Raw genomic sequence first — 17,836 nt, forward strand, 5'->3', positions numbered from 1 at the left:
AAACTTTCCAACAATTCATGAAAATAAGCGTTTCTTATTGCAAGAATGTAGAGGTGACATTTAACAGCATGAAGATGCATATTGGACAATTGATCAACAAGATGGAGGGTTGTGAGAAGAATGCGAAAGGTAATTTGAGAGAAAAGTGTAAAACCATTGTTACAAGAAGTGGTAAAGTGTTAGAGGAAAGAAAAATAGAGAGAAAAGAGAAAGAAAATGAGAGTGGGAAAGAAACACTTGAGTGGAAAGAGAGGGTTGAGAAAGAAAAAGAGAGAGAAGAGGTAGATGAGAGAAAAAAAGAAAGAGTGAAATAAGAGGTAGATGAGAGAAAAAAGGAAAGAGATTTTGAAAAACCACTTCCTTATCCAAAGATTTATTGAAGGAAGCAAAAAGAGAAAGAGTTGGAGCGGTTCATGGAGATGTTTAAAAAAATGGAGATTACCATACCTTTCTCTGAAGCATTGAAACAAATGCCATCATATGCAAAATTTTTTAAGGAACTCCTTACAAAGAAAAGAAAATACATTGAGAAGGAGACCATTGAAGTGCAAGGTAACTATAGTACAATCATACAAAAATTACCTCCTAAGTTTAAAGATCCAGGAAGCTTCACTATTCCATGCACCATAGGAGAGTTGGAAGGGCGTTGATTGATTTGGGAGCTAGCATTAATTTAATGCCGCTTTCTATGTTCAAAAGAATTGAGGGTTTGAAACTCAAACCTACTAGAATGGCACTTCAATTGGTGGACATCTATGGGTTCATCATCCGTATGGGGTAGTTGAAGATGTGCTGGTAAAGGTTGAAGACATCTATGGGTTCATCACCTTTTCAGTTAGTCTATGGGAAAGCATGTAATTTGCCAGTGGAGATGGAGCATAAAGCTTTGTGGGCTCTTAAATTTTTGAATTTTGATCCCTATGAAACCCAGAACAAACGCAGAAGGCAGATGGTGGAGCTTGAAGAGATGCGGTTGCATGCATATGATTCATCCAGGAATTACAAAGAAAAGGTAAAATTCTATCATGACAGAAAGTTGATAAAAAAATTCTTTATTCTAGGGCAGCAGGTGTTATTGTTATATTCCTGATTAAAGCTTTTTCTTGGAAAGTTGAAGTCAAAATGGTTAGGACAATTCATAGTGAAAAGTGTGCGTCCACATGGAGCAATTGAATTGGTTTATTCAGCTACGAGTGATCCACAAAGAAGTTGGGTAATGAATGGTTAACGTCTCAAGCATTATCTGGGAGGAGAAGTGGAACGTTTGTCCACAGTGATGAAGTTGGTTGATCCTTGAGCTTATTGGGTCAGGCTCGTTGATGCGGGCTGTCGCGGCCCATCAAATTTGATTGCATAGAAATAATGCAGTATAAACTAGGAAGTGACTCCTAGGTCGTCTCTCAAGGACCAAATGTGGCTCGAGTCTCAGGTCAAACACGTAGGGGGGGGGGTTTGTGAAAGGTTTGTGAATGCAATTGAACTAAATTAAAATAAAAAAAAAACAATTGTAAACACAGGATTAAAACAGTTGATCACTTAAACTAACATCATAACTAAAATATCACAACCAAGAAAAATAGAGAACATTAAAATGAAAAATGCTTAGACCAAATTAAACGTGCAACATTGAGCTAAACAATTTATTAAAGTGTAATGAAAATTCTAGAAGAATGTAGAAGCTCCTTAGATAGAAGAATTGACATGTAATACAAGTTCTAGAATATTATAGAAAAACCTAAGATAGGAAGAAAAATCAAGAATATTCTACATAGGTAAAAATCTAGAACATTCCACATAAGTTGTGGCTAGTATGTTCTAGAATAATCTATGGGTCTATAAATACCCATGAACTCTACCATTTGATGTATGTAGCCAACATCTATCATTTGTATGAACCAACATCTACTACAACTAAAGACAACTACAACACTTCTTCCAACTACTACTTCTACATTCTACTATCTCTACATTTTCTCTACCACATCAACTACTCCTTTCACAACCTTCAAATACTATCAGTGGTACCAGAGCTACGTTCGGTCATCTACTGGACGTAGATAAAATTTTCAACTACCTCAAACAAAACTATAACTCATTCTACTACTTCCAAATATATTCTCAACACATGGCTACTACTAATCAAACATCATCAATTCCAGTACCTATTCAAAGGAGAAAATTATGATTTTTGGAGTGTCAAAATGAAGACATTCTTCCTCTCTCAAGATTTATGGGATATCATATAAGAGGGATTCACTATTCCAGAAGACACCTCTACTCTTACTGCAGCTCAAAAGAAGGAGTTGAAAGAAAACAAGCAGAAGGATTCAAGGGCTTTATTTGTTCTTCAACAAGCAGTTGATGACACAATTTTTCCAAGGCTAATTGGTGCCACAAGTGCAAAACAAGCTTGGAACACAATACAAGAGGAGTTTCAAGGAAGTGACGAGGTACGCAATATTAAACTTCATTCTCTAAGACGAGAGTTTGAATTATTAAGAATGAAAGAATCTGAGACCATTAAAGACTACTATTCTAGAATAAAAGAAATAGTTAGTCAGATGAGAGCCTATGGGGAAAATATTCTTGACAAAAAGATCGATGAGAAAATTTTAATTTCTATTCCCCAAAAGTATGATGCAATCGCAACCGCGATTGAACAAACAAAAGATTTGGCTACATTGTCAATCACACAACTAATGGGCTCTCTTGAAGCTTATGAACAAAGATTGAAAAGGCATGAAGAAGACTCGGTTGAAAATGCCTTTCAATCAAAACTAAAATTACGGTCTCAGAATAAAGAATATGAAGGAGATAAAAGTAGAGAAGAAATTTCTAGAAATAAAGAAAATCCTAGAAGCTTCTCTATGACTCGTCAAGAAAAATATCCTCCATATGGCATATGTAAAAAGCCAAGTCACTTGGAAAAAGATTGTTGGCATCATGGAAAACCTCAATGCCACTATTGCAAGAAATTTGGTCACGTAGAAAAGTATTGTCGTAATAAAAATAAGCATCAAGCAAACTTTGCGGAAAAAGATATCAGGAGAAACTCTTATTCTACGCAAATCAAGAATCTCTTGGTAGAGAAGGAAGTTGGTACTTGGATAGTGGATGCAGCAATCACATGGCAAAAGATCAAAGCATCTTCAAAGACATTGATAAATTTGTCAATGTCAAAGTTCGGCTAGAAAATGGCATCACGGTGGAGTCTCTATGCAAAGGAACTGTCATGGTGGAGACAAAGAAAGGTACGAAATTCATCAAGGATGTTTTACTAGTTCCCAATCTTAAAGAAAATCGTTTAAGTATTGACCAAATGATGGAGAATGGATATTCTCTTCATTTTGAGAAAGATACATGCAAAATTTATGATAGTAAAATGATAGAAATTGGCCAAGTAAAAATGGAGAAGAGAAATAGAAGCTTTTCTATAAGCTTCAAACCTGGAACTAATATTGCCATGAAGGTAGAAGTTGATGACTCATGACTTTGGCATAGGAGATTTGGCCACTTCAACACACATGCCTTAAAGCTTCTATATACGAAAAACATGATGAGAGATCTTCCATGCTTGAAGGAGAATAATGAATCATGTGAAGGATGTCTCCTCGGAAAACAACATCGATTACCATTCTCGACAGACAAAGCATGGAGAGCAAAGGACTTATTGGAGTTGATTCATACCGATGTTTACGGACCGATAAGAACACCTTCACATCATAACAACAGGTATTTCATCCTCTTCATTGATGACTTCTCTAGAATGACATGGGTCTATTTCTTAAAGGCAAAGTCAGAAGTTTTTGGAGTATTCAAGAAATTCAAGGCCCTTGTTGAGAAGCAAAGTGGAAAACAGCTAAAAATACTTAGAAGTGATCGTGGCAAGGAGTACACATCTCGCGAGTTTGACAAATTCTGTGAAGATGAAGGCATAGAGCGACAACTTATAGTCACATATACTCCACAACAAAATGGCGTGTCAGAGAGAAAGAATCGCACAGTTATGGAGATGGCAAGATCAATGCTGAAAGAGAAAAGTATGCCTAACACTTTTTGGGCTGAAGCAGTCTACACTGCAGTTTATATTCTAAACAGATGTCCAACTAAAGCAGTCCAAGACAAGACTCCTATTGAAGCTTGGAGTGGGAGAAAGCCATCGGCTAAACACCTACGAGTATTTGGGTCTATTTGCTACATACATGTTCCTGATCAAAGGAGGCACAAGCTTGAAGACAAAACTATACGAGGAATATTCTTGGGATATAGCACACAATCAAAAGGCTATCGAGTCTACAACCTACAAACGAAAAAGCTCATCATCAGTCGAGATGTTGAAGTTGATGAAAATGCTTCTTGGAATTGGGAAGAAGAAAAAGTTGTTAAAAGCAACATTTTACTTCCAGTGCAACAATCTCAAGAAGAAACTCAAGAAGAGGTAGAAAATCCAGGTATGCTTTCTCCACCTGCACAACAAGATTCTTCACCTGAATCTAGTCCAAGAAGAGTAAGATCTTTGGTAGACATATATGAAACCTGCAATATGGCCATGATTGAGCCTAACTGTTATGAAGAAGCATCAAAGCAAGAAGTATGGGTCAAGGCTATGGAAGAAGAGATTAAAATGATTGAGAAGAATAACACTTGGAAACTCGTAAATTGCCCTCATGGAAAAGACATCATTGGAGTCAAATGGATATATAAAACAAAGCTCAATCCTGATGGAACTATACAAAAGCATAAAGCAAGATTGGTTGCCAAAGGCTACTCACAGCAACCAGGAATAGACTACAATGAGACATTTGCTCCAGTTGCTCGCTTAGATACAATTAGAGTTTTAATAGCTCTTGCAGCACAAAAAGGATGGAACATCTATCAACTGGATGTCAAGTCAGCCTTTCTAAATGGGGTGCTCGAAGAAGAGATTTATGTTGAACAACCACAGGGCTTCATCGACAAAGGCAATGAAGGCAAAGTACTAAAACTTAAAAAAGCATTATATGGCCTGAAGCAAGCTCCTCGAGCATGGTATAGCAAGATTGATAAATACTTCATCGATCAAGGATTCAGGAGGAGCAAGAGTGAGCCAACACTATATATTAAGGCACAAGGTCAGTACCATCTCATTGTCTCTATATATGTCGATGATCTTATCTATACAGGAAACAATATAGAGATGATGAAAGAATTTAAAGAAGACATGATGAAGACATTTGAAATGACCGACCTTGGCTTGATGAACTATTTCCTCGGTATAGAGGTGAAACAAGAAAAGGAAGGTATATTTATCTCTCAAAAGAAATATATTGAAGCTCTATTAAAGAAGTTCAAGATGAATGGTTGTAAACCTGTCACTACTCCACTGGTGGTAAACGAAAAGCTACAAAAAGATGATGGAGCACAAGAGGTAGATGCATCATGCTACAGAAGCTTAATTGGAAGTCTTCTCTATCTCACAGCCACACGACCAGACATTATGTATGCTACAAGTCTTCTATCAAGATTCATGCAAAACCCAAGTCAGATTCATTATGGAGTAGGAAAAAGAATTTTAAGATATCTACAAGGCACAAAGGAGTTTGGTATATGGTACAAAACCGTGACTAACTCAAGGATGATTGGCTACACAGATAGTGATTGGGCAGGATCAGTGGACGACATGAAGAGTACGTCAGGATATGCTTTCTCACTAGGATCGGGTATTTTATCTTGGGCATCAAAGAAGCAAGCAACCGTGGCACAATCAACAGTAGAAGCAGAGTATGTAGCAGCTGCTGAAACCACAAGTCAAGCAATATGGCTACGAAGAATACTTGAAGAAATGGGTGAACCACAAGCTGGACCAACTATTATCTATTGCGACAACAAATCGGCAATAGCAATAGCAAAAAATCCAGTCCATCATCAAAGAACAAAACAGATAGCCATTAAATATCACTTCATTCGAGATGAAGAGACAACTAAACAAATACGACTCGAGTACTGTCCAACAGAAGACCAAATTGCAGATATATTTATGAAGGCATTACCAAGACCAAGATTTGAACTACTGCGCACAATGCTTGGAGTTACCGAATTTGCATTAAGGAGGAGTATTAAAGTGTAATGCAAATTCTAGAAGAATGTAGAAGCTCCTTAGATAGAAGAATTGACATGTAATACAAGTTCTAGAATATTATAGAAAAACCTAAGATAGGAAGAAAAATCAAGAATATTCTACATAGGTAAAAATCTAGAACATTCCACATAAGTTGTGGCTAGTATGTTCTAGAATAATCTATGGGTCTATAAATACCCATGAACTCTACCATTTGATGTATGTAGCCAACATCTATCATTTGTATGAACCAACATCTACTACAACTAAAGACAACTACAACACTTCTTCCAACTACTACTTCTACATTCTACTATCTCTACATTTTCTCTACCACATCAACTACTCCTTTCCCAACCTTCAAATACTATCACAATTTAATGCAAACTGAGAATGGAGGACAACTGAAATGAATGCTTAAAGAACATTTAACATTAAATGCTTGAATAAGTAAAGAAACCTAAAACCCCTTCTATGACATCACTTCTCTTCTTCTTAGAATTTAATGTACCGTGTGCTTTTCACTTGACCATTTGCTACCATGAACAGTAGTCCACCTCTTCTACCGTGAATGTGCCTCCCAAAATCAATCAATCAAAAGCCCCTTAAAACCCGTGACCATGTGCGTGATTCAATGCTTCCAACCGTGACATGGTCCCTCCTAATAATCAATCACCATCACCTCTAATGCACATTTTCCTCGCTGCATCCATTTCTCCAAAGCAAATATTTCTTCTCTCAAAATTATCACCAAACAAGTACACCTACCCCCATCTAATCACCTCTTCATTCTCAAAGTAATAAAGGAAATGCATTGTTGCTACTGCCAACGTCCCATCACCTAGACTTTATTCTCCAAGTATTAATCACGGTGCTTTTTCCGTTCTAGCAAGGAAGCAATAAAAGGCTTTAATCAAAGGTTAGAATGTAAGCTTGTGCATCCTCCCAAACCGTGACAACACCTCACACACTCAGTGAATGTGCTACACTTAAATCAACTCCACGTCTCCCAATGCTCCAAGTACAAAGCTTCTATAGCAAAACTGAAAAGGTCTGTGTGCTTCCTTGGTTCTTCACGTGACCGTGCTGCTCTTCTCCAAAGAAAGAAAATAAAACTCAATCACCGAGTGTGCTACTAAAAAGAAAAGTGAATCAACGCCCCCTTCCTTGCTTCCAGCTCAACGTGTGAGAACTTCTTTCAAAGCCAATTTGAATGCACCGTGCGATAGCCTCCCATCCATTCTCCGTGCAACGTTCAAAAGCCGAGACCCCCAAAACAAGTGGCTGCCCAACACACGTACAGGCCGAGACACCACTTCACTTCTTCTAGCTCAACGCGTACACGTTGTTGCTCTCCATGTAGCACCTTCCCATGAGCTCGTGCTGGATCGCTTCCCTAAAAGCCAAAAGTTGAATTGCTTGTTGCTACCATTCTCCCATGCCGTGAACGTTCTTCAAATTAAAATTGTTTGAACCAAAGAAATAAAAAGGGCCACGTGTAATCATCAAAATAGAAAGTGAAGCTTTTTTTTTCATTCATCATAAAAAATGAGCGTAAAAACCATTCTCAGACTCCAAGACCAAAAGCCAAGAAAGTGTCAAACCCTCGTAAATGGCAAGTGGCGGCTGGACAAGGGCCGTGTGTCCTCTCCTTAATAAGGGTGGGTCCAGACAATAAAACCCTAGGTCCAAATCACTAACCTCAAAGGCACATGTCCTACAAATGGTTTTTTTACAAAATTGCCCCTAAAAGGGTCCAAAACACCTAATTCTAATTAAGGGCTTCTAGAAAACGAAATTACAACTTTAATTAGAATCTAAATGACTAAATGTTGAGCCTTTGAGTGTGTCACGCCATGTCCCAATGTTCCAGATGATGTTTCCATAACTTCCCTACAACCAGAAATGCACTTACTCAGCTCAAAAAACCCAAATTAGCACAATTACGAATTTCCGACCAAATTAAGTAGAATTCGGAAAACGGGGAAATAACAGACAATTAAACACAATCCCCTGGTTTATTTAAGTGCAATAAACTAAATATAGTTCAAGAAATAACAACTCATCAAAATAGACCACACTTAATGTTTTGCACTCCTGGGCAAAACCAAGACGAAAACCAGGGAACTACTCAAACATCAGGGAGGTGACATAGACTCGACAGACAGACAACAAAGACTCCAAAAAGAGAACACAGTTGCACAATTCTCACAAAATCTGGACAGTAAAAGGTATAGACAGAATCCCACACAGAGTCAATGAAAGCACATACTCAAAGAATCATCTAAACAGTTTAGTACAAGGAAAACAGTCAATCAGTTCAAGAGATGAATCAAAAGCAACAGAGCCTCACAGATGCACACAATCAGTGTTTCTCTCAAGTGTTTAAGGTAAATCAATGTCACTCAATGCACTCAAGAAAGCAAACACAAATAGAGTTGGCAAGCCTCTAATATCAACACTCAAGCACATACGCATGTTCAAATCAAAAGGTCTTTTCATGGTTGTAAGTGGGCCAAGGACAAGGGAGGATATATCTGGATAAGAAGCTAACAACCATAAGGAACAGAGGAGCAATGGGGAACAAGTGTAAACGCATTCAAACACACCCATAACCTCTAATTCCATCCTCTTCTTGACTCCATTATTCATAATTATTCACAATTTTTTTTTCACTGTTTTTCTGCTCTCTTTTTTTTTCATCCTGTCTCTTTTCTTTACTCTATTCAGCATACAATTTCAAGAGACAAGATACACCACATATTTACAAAAACACGATAAGAAGAGGACTCACTAGCCAATTCCTCTGAAACTCCCAAGAGACCACACTTATTCCCAAAACAATTCCAAAGCTCCAAAATTCCCTAAGGCTAAGGTAATAATGGTTTCTCACTTAGGGCTAGTGTATGAGCTTCAAAACAAAGAAATGGGGAAAAGCATAGGCTCAAAAGGGTTATCAATGGATCAAAACATGGTAGGCTCATCTGGCTCTAGAGGCTCAACAACAAAATGCCTTTATCACTTTCAAACATACCTATCAATCAAGAATCATCAAAAAGAGTCAAGCCAAGACATATGTGCAAGCAATCAAGAGACATCTCACACACAAGAAAGATCATCAAATGGCTCAAATCTCACACAGGTAATATGGTCACTATCAATTCAACTCTCAAACATCATGATCATCTTCCAAGCAAAGAAAAGCAAGGAATCCAACAAATCAGAGTATCAATGAAGTGAAGGAAAACTGACAACCTAATCACAATCCAGAATTCACGAAAAGCATGCAAAACTGTACACAAGACACAACAAACTACATAAAAACCGAAACATGAACAAAGAAACAACCTCCCCTAGTAGACCACACTTAAACGACACAATGTCCTCAGTGTGTCACAATCAGCAGATCAAACAATCAGAACAGTCATCAGATATCGACAAAGTGCAATAAAAGTGAGGAGGGAAGGAGAAAAGAAACTCCCTGAGTCAGATGGGAGGGTAGGTGGGGTGGACCAAAGACATCTCCTCCACCACTGCATCCAACAAAGAAGGATTGCTGAGGAAAGGCTTCAGTCTATGCCCGTTCACCTTGAAGCTTTTAGCTGCAGATGGACCTTGGATCTCTACTGCACCATAAGGATAAACATTAGTCACAACAAAAGGTCCAGTCCACTTTGATCTCAACTTACCACCCATGAGGCCGAGTCTAGAGTTATACAACAAAACCTGTTGGCCAACCTCGAAGTCCTTTCTAACAGTGGAGCTATCATGGAACCTCTTGGTCCTTTCCTTGTAGAACTTCGAGTTCTCATAGGCCTCCAATCGGATCTGATCCAATTCATTCAGTTGCAACTTCCTTTCCTCTCCAGCTTGGTCATTGGAGAAGTTGCAATTCTTCACAGCCCAATATGCCCGATGCTCAATCTCAACTGGTAAATGACATGCCTTTCCAAAGACAACCCGATAGGGAGACATCCCAATGGGTGCTTTGTAGGTAGTCCTGTGCACCCAAAGAGCATCGTCCAACCTATTACTGCAAAATCCTCTTAATCTCCCTATTGGAGATCTCAGCCTGCCCATTTGTTTGGGGGTGGTAAGGTGTAGAAACTTTGTGCGTCACCCCATATTTCTTGAGCAAAGCTTGCATGGATCTATTGCAAAAATGGGTTCCCTAATCACTAACAATTGCTCTAGGCACTCCAAACCTGCAAAAGAGGTGAGATCTAACAAAATCTACAACAACCCGAGCATCATTAGTCTTGGTGGCTCTAGCTTCCACCCATTTTGAAACATAATCCACAACAAGGAGAATATAAGAGAAACCAAAAGAAACAGGAAAAGGACCCATGAAATCTATACCCCAGACATCAAACACCTCATAGAACAGCACAAGCTGTTGAGGCATCTCTTGTCTCTATGAAATTGATCCTCCTGCTCTCTGACAAGGCTCACAAGTGCTGCAAATCCTCTCCGCATCTTTGAAGATGGAAGGCCAATAGAAATCACAGTCAAGCACCCTACGAGCTGTTCTCTGTATCCCAGATGACCACTAGGTGAGGAGGCATGACAAAACTACAGGACCGAGTCAATCTCATGGTCCGGAATGCATCTCCTAGTAACCTGGTCACTGCACAACTTCCACAGATATGGGTCATCCCAAACATAATACTTAGCATCACTCTTAATTTTAGCAATCTGAGCACGTGATGCTAAGGGAGGAAAAACAGAAGCAACCAAATAATTTACAATGTGTGCAAACCAAGGAGTGGGGTGAGAATAAGAAATCATCAACAAACTCTCATCAGGAAAGTCATCCTGGATGGGCAACACATCAGCTTCATTCCCAGCTCTCTCAATCCGGCTGAGGTGGTCTGCAAACAAATTCTGTGCTCCACTCCGGTCTTTAATCTGCAAGTCAAACTCCTGGAGCAGTAGCATCCACCTGATCAATCTAGGCTTTGACTCATCCTTTTTCAACAAAACCTTTAGAGCTGCATCATCAGTATACACAATAACAGGTGATCCAAGCAAATATGACCTAAACTTATCAAGGGCAAAAACAATTGCCAACAACTCTTTTTCAGTGATGGTATAATTTGCTTGGGCAGCATCCAAAGTGCGTGAAGCATAGTAGATCACTCGCGGCAGCTTGTCAATTTTCTGTGTCAAGACAACCCCCAATGCATAATTAGACGCATCACACATGAGCTCAAATGGGGCTGTCCAATCTGGTGCCTGAATGATAGGAGTGGTGGTCAAAGCTTCCTTCAGGCAATCAAACGCCTCCTTGCATCTGTCATCAAAAGCAAAGTCAATATCCTTCTACAACAGTCTGGACAAGGGGAGCGCCTTCTTGCTGAAATCTTTGATGAAGCGCCTGTAGAAACCTGCATGTCCAAGGAAAGATCGCACCTCTCGCACGCAAGAGAGGTAAGGCAACTGCGAAATCACAAATAACTTAGCAGGGTCTACCTCTATTCCCTTTTCAGAAATGATATGCCCTAGAACCAAACCTTGTTCAACCATGAAGTGACATTTCTCAAAATTGAGAACAAGGTTTGTTTCTATGCATCTTTTCAAAACTTTTTCCAGACTGTCTAAACATGCATCAAAAGAGGATCCATACACAGTAAAATCATCCATAAACACCTCTATGCAACTCTCAAGAAAGTCGCTAAAAATGCTAAGCATGCACCGTTGGAAGGTACCAGGGGCGTTGCATAGACCAAAGGGCATCCTCCTATAGGCAAAAGTGCCAAAGGGGCAGGTGAATGTGGTTTTCTCTTGATCCTCAGGTGCAATATTTATTTGAAAGTAACCAGAAAAACCATCAAGAAAACAATAATGAGATTTACCTGCCAGGCGCTCCAGCATCTAATCAATGAATGGCAAGGGGAAATGATCTTTCCTGGTTGCTTGGTTGAGCCTCCTATAGTCAATGCAGACTCTCTAGCTGTTCTGCACTCTAGTTGGGATAAGCTCATCCCTCTCATTCTTCACCATAGTGAGGCCAGTTTTCTTAGGCACAACATGGATGGGGCTCACCCACTGACTGTCTGAAATAGGGTAGATGATCCCAGCTTGCAAAATCTTGGTCACCTCCTTCTTGATGACGTCCATGATCACGGGGTTTTGCCTTCTTTGTGGCTGTCTCATTGGCTTTGCCCCATCTTCCAAAAGAATTCTATGCATGCATGTGGATGGGCTAATACCAGGTATGTCAGCCAAACTCCAACCAATGGCCTTCTTGTGCTTCCTCAGCACACCAAGCAAGTTCTCCTCTTGAATAGAATCAAGGGAGGTAGAAATGATCACCGGTTTCTTCTCATCATCCTCCAAGTACACGTACTTGAGGTTATCTGGGAGCTGTTTCAGCTCAAGAGTGGGTGCCTGCAAGTCAGATTCAAGTGTACTTCCTGCAACGTGGTTAATGCATTCTGACTCTAAAGAGTGTATAGGTAAAGGCAGAACACTCATCTCATCACAATCCAAATCAATGTCCATCACAGATATGTCAACAACATCATCAATATCATGCATAGCATCAATATCCTGGACATCACAATCCTCATCAAAATCCACAACATTATCAACATCATTCTCAAATCCTGATTCGAATCTAGATTCAATGCATGAATGCAAAGAAGATAGAAAAGAATGCTTCTTCTCATGCAAAGAATGAAAGTCGTCAACAACAATTTCATCAATAATGTCATCCAATGCATCGATCCTAAACAGAGAATGGTCCTCAGCTGAAAATTTCATTGCATCAAGGATATTAAAATGAACAACAATATCAGCAAATTCCATAGACAAAGTTCCAGCATACACATCAATCTTAGTTCGGGCAATTTTCAAGAATGGCCTGCCTAAGATAATGGGAGCGGATCCATGAGAGAATCCCTCCTCCATTTCCAAAACATAAAAGTCAACAGGAAAAATCAATTCACCAACCCTAACCAAGACATCCTCTATGAAACCTATTGGGTGGGTAACACTCCTATTGGCCAACTGAATGACCACACCCGTGGTTTGCAAAGGACCAAGAGACAAAGATGCATATATAGACAAAGGCATGACATTAACAGAAGCACCCAAATCCAGCATGGCATTCTCAAATTTATTGTTTCCAATCACACAAGGAATGCAAAATATACCTGGGTCCTTGCACTTTTCAGGAATGTGCGGGACTGATAACAGTTGAAAAACTGTTATTTTCATGCTTAAATTTAATACTAAAAGCAACCTTTAACACTTAGAAACTAGCTTGAAATCATGCTTTTGGTTATATTTTTGGAAATAAGAGAGTTGGACAGGTTTATGCTTGATTTCAGTGTTTTATGTAGGTTTTAAGGTGAATTTGGTGAAAGAAGTGAAGAAGGATAGAAAGGGAATCAGAAAAGACATCAAAAAGTGCAAAAGGAGAAGCCGCAACTACCGCTGAGCGGCAGTTTACCGCTGAGCGGCACTCAGAAACCCACGTTGGCTCCGTTGAGTGGTGAAAAGGCCGCTGAAGGGAGGAAACCAACTCACGCACTTACCGCTGAGCGGCATTATTTTGGGCTTGGGCCTAATTTTCTGTATTATTACGAACAGTATATAAGCTTTAGGTGTTCCTAGGGTTTGTATCTTTGGCTGGGACGAAGCAAACACTCTCTTTTCCACCCCTTTGAAGGAAGATCTTGGATGCTCAGGCTACCTTTTCACCTTTCTAGGGTTTTAGCTTCCATTCTTTCATTATTGTTCATCTAGATTCACCATGAATATGGTGAACTAAACCTTGTATTGTTGTTGGGGAATCAATGTAGTCTTGTGAAACTGTCATATATGGAATTTGTTTTAACATCTTAATTTAAGACTTATGCTTTCTTTCATCATTAGTTAGGGTTTTTCCTCTTTGCTCAATGCTTGCTTTGTTTAACTCATTCATTGCTATGATTATTGATTTTGTACGGGGAAATCTAGATCCGGGGAATTTCTTCCAATAGCATATTGGTTGCCTTTAAGCTCCTGCACTTCAGAACTAATTACTAGGAATGCTAGGAATTGTATGAACTCGTAATTAAGGATAGGCCTTCTCGACAAGGTGATTTAGAGAGTGGCATTAACATTGATGAAAAGATTGATGAATTCCTAAAGTATATGAGAGTGGATAAGATGAAATTGATAACCCCAACAACATACTCATCCATATAATTCATTTCGTGTTTGTTTTACTCTTTTTGCCATTGATCACATTCATGCATACATGTTTAATTACTATCTTTTTCATTTAAACCTACAATCAATCGTTCACATGTCTTAAATAATCAACGAATCAGATAACTAACTAGGCCGTGAGTCCTTTGGGAAAACGATACTTGGTCTTACCTAGTTTTATTACTTGATACGATTCGGTCACACTTGCCGATTGTTAAACAAGTTTGTAGCGCCGTTTTCGGTGTTAATAAATTTGTCATCACATGTCTATTCTTAAATCCCCTAACCAAGTTAAAAGTTAATCAATCAAATTAAATTCTCAATTAATTATAGTTGAAATTATTACTACCAACCAAAGTACATTCTCAATTGATAGTAAAAACCATTTAATCATATGAAAGTTCTTAAATTAAATCTGTAACATCCCAAAATATAGTAATTACCATAATCAGAATTAATTACATTTAATCAGTAAAACAGTGCAGTCTTCACATTTCTAAACGAGAGTCAAAAGCCGAACGGCTTAAATTACAGAAGTAAACGAACGCAACATAGACAGGAGTTCAGAGACGAACGGTCTTACAAAACCTTGACCAAACGTTACAACTAAAACTAAAAGACTAATAAATGAAAGACACGCGAGCGCTCTAAGGCTCGACTTTAACTTCCACTTCCACCAGATTTGCGTCTTCCAAATTTTCTTCTTCTAGCATCTCTTCAAGTGACGCACCTCCGTCTGCTCACATCCACACGGATGATCATTGCAATGACAGGACGAACGTACATAGACAAAAAGACAACACAAGGAAAAACGAAAGGGTAAGCTTAAGTAATTTAATTCATACATCAACATATACACTAATATTTAAATTCATACAAGCACATAACTCAACATATAACATCATCCGAAATATATATATATATATTCTAGACCGACCGTCCGGACTGTATGAATCTATGTAGTTACAAGCGTCCTTGCACCCGAGTGATGTAGTAACTGGGATACACCAAACAACTGCCACTCGAGGTCAGTCCATTCTTACGTCGCCCATGTTAACTTATGGACTAAGGACCTCCTGCCGTTCCCACACATGACATACTTCCTCTACATGAAGATAGTACTCACGGAACATCAGGATGGACAGCGAGTCTTAACTTATCCACAGTCATACTTTACCAAATTTAATATTCAATATATATAAGAGTCGTTCCTCCTTGGAACGCTCGTTCAAATTCCATAATCGTATAATCATTCAATATAGTGTTCGCACTTCAACATCTTATAATTTATCATCATCTCTATCTTTAGTTTTAAAAGTATAAAATAACGAACGTTCATACTTCTGAAGAACGAAGACGAACGCTAAAGACTAGATTTAGAAGACTCGTTGTCAAACCGAATAAGTCAACAAGTACTTATATGACGAACGTGACTGCTACTCGAATCAGTTGAATGAACCGACTCTTAGAGATATAACATAAATGTTCAGAATAATTTAGGTACAAAGGCTCTAGACCAAATTCAAATGGATAAAGATACAACAAGACAATTATTTAATTATACTGAGAACAATTAGTGTAAAGGGATCGACTGCCAGTGAATGACCGAAAGCGAATATTCATTTACTAATAATTTGGGACGAACGCTATTTACGTATGTTCTGAAATCAAAGGTATGGACGAGCGTTCGGTATAAAACCGAACACTTCTTAGGACGAACGCTAGATATAAGACCAACAATTATTTAGAGCGAACGCTTGGTATAAGACCGAGTGCTAATTAGGACGAACGCTCAGTGTAAGACCGAGCGCTACCAATTTATAAGTATAAGGGATAATAACTTAATTTAATTTACAAGATTACCCCTAGGCTGGGCCGAACGCTCAACATAGTATTTCACGGGACGCTCGTTCTCAATCGGGACTCTTTTCAAATAAAAGAATTCCTTTTTAAGCAAATGACTAGAAACCGAACGGTATAAGACCGTACGATGACGAACGCAGCTTATCATAGTAAGAATTATCATATTCATATTTCTCATCTATTCTAACTCAACATTTTTCATACGATTCATAATCATATAATCTCAGATTCCTCATTTAATCTACATACTTTATAGAATTCATATTAACAACTCATACTATACAAAACTCATCCATTTTCCAATTCATACGTATCAACCAGCACATACTACATTCATTCATGCATAACAGCGATCGTTCAGGCATACTCAAACAGCATACATCTCATACATTCAATTCCTATCATGCTTGCACACAATCATCCAAGTATAAACTAAATTATTAAGCTTCCCTTACCTGGATAGCAGTGTACGTCCAAAATGCAAGGTTTAGTTTGTCCTCTTACAGTGTTCTACCCGTAGATTCACTCAACAACTTTCACTTAATCTAAAACACCAAAAATCAGAAACAGCTCAGACCTATAACCCATGCATGCAACCAGAACTAGGGTTCGCATGAAACCAAAATGGACGAACGGTTAGCGACGAGAACTTACCAGTTCCGATCCCAATTCTGTTCGGTCCAGAATGACGTTCACGTCTCCAGGAACGTTTCTACGGTTTTGAAACGTGATTGGAGAAGAAGGTGATGAGTTACAGTAGAGAGAAGGTGAAGGTTTCTAGAGAGAAGGTGGAGAAAATGAAGAGTTGAGTTCTGAGGAAGAAGAAGAGTGCGTGCAGGTGAGAGAGAGTTTTTCAAAAACTCAGTTTTGTTAATTTCCACGCCCAAACGAACGAGCGTCTCCTCTGCTGAGACCTGCACTCCCACTTCTGATTTCAGAAGCTTCTAACGTGACACGTGGCGCTCGTGCATGCAGTGCAAAGTGCGTTTTTAATGGCTCTGAACAGTGACGTGGTGTGCAATAATTGTGATTTGACATATAATTTGTAGTGCTGATTTCCTAGGGTCTTACAAAATCAAAGTAGATTCTTAATTAAACCTAGAAACCCTGAAACTCATATAATCAATATGCATGTAGATTCAAACACATTATGATGCAAAAATCTTTACTTTTAAAAAGATAAAGAGATGAAAGACATAGAGAGAACAAATTAAATCAATAATCAAAGTAAACAATTGCATTAACTGAACGTAACCTCAGAATCCATCATGGAATTACAACAGAATAACCCTAGATGCTTAGCTCTCCATGAATGAAGTTCAATACAAGATGAACTAAGAGAGAGAAGTAGTGAATGAATGAATGAAGTGAAGTTCCCTTTTCTGCCTCCCCTAAGTCTCTTTATATAGGGCTTGATTGGGCTTGGACTCTGAATATTCAGTTGAGAGAATCTTTTATCTTATATCTTCCAAATAACTAAAAGATTTAGATAATTAAAACATTATTTGGAAGATATTTTCTGTTGATATTCCCAAATTAAATTATTTCAACAACTGACTTTTATCTTTTAGCTTTTTCTAAATTTTCCAAAATTACACATAAGCCCTAAAATTTCTTCTATCTGCACTTTAGTCCCTTCTAAAGTTCCCAAAATTGCACCAAAAGTCCCTGTTTGAC

General features: G+C 38.5%; 1 protein-coding gene across 1 annotated transcript; it reads right to left on the minus strand.

Annotated features, from left to right (window-relative positions):
- Positions 1-9,583: 9,583 nt before the first annotated feature.
- Positions 9,584-10,177, minus strand: LOC108320699 (uncharacterized). The gene has a single exon (XM_017552212.2). It carries the CDS (start codon positions 10,175-10,177, stop codon positions 9,584-9,586), a length of 594 nt encoding a protein of 197 aa, XP_017407701.2.
- Between the last annotated feature and the right edge of the window lie 7,659 nt (positions 10,178-17,836).

The sequence above is a fragment of the Vigna angularis genome, chromosome 10, assembly GCF_016808095.1.
Source record: "Vigna angularis cultivar LongXiaoDou No.4 chromosome 10, ASM1680809v1, whole genome shotgun sequence".
In the NCBI taxonomy this organism is placed as follows: Eukaryota; Viridiplantae; Streptophyta; class Magnoliopsida; order Fabales; family Fabaceae; genus Vigna; species Vigna angularis.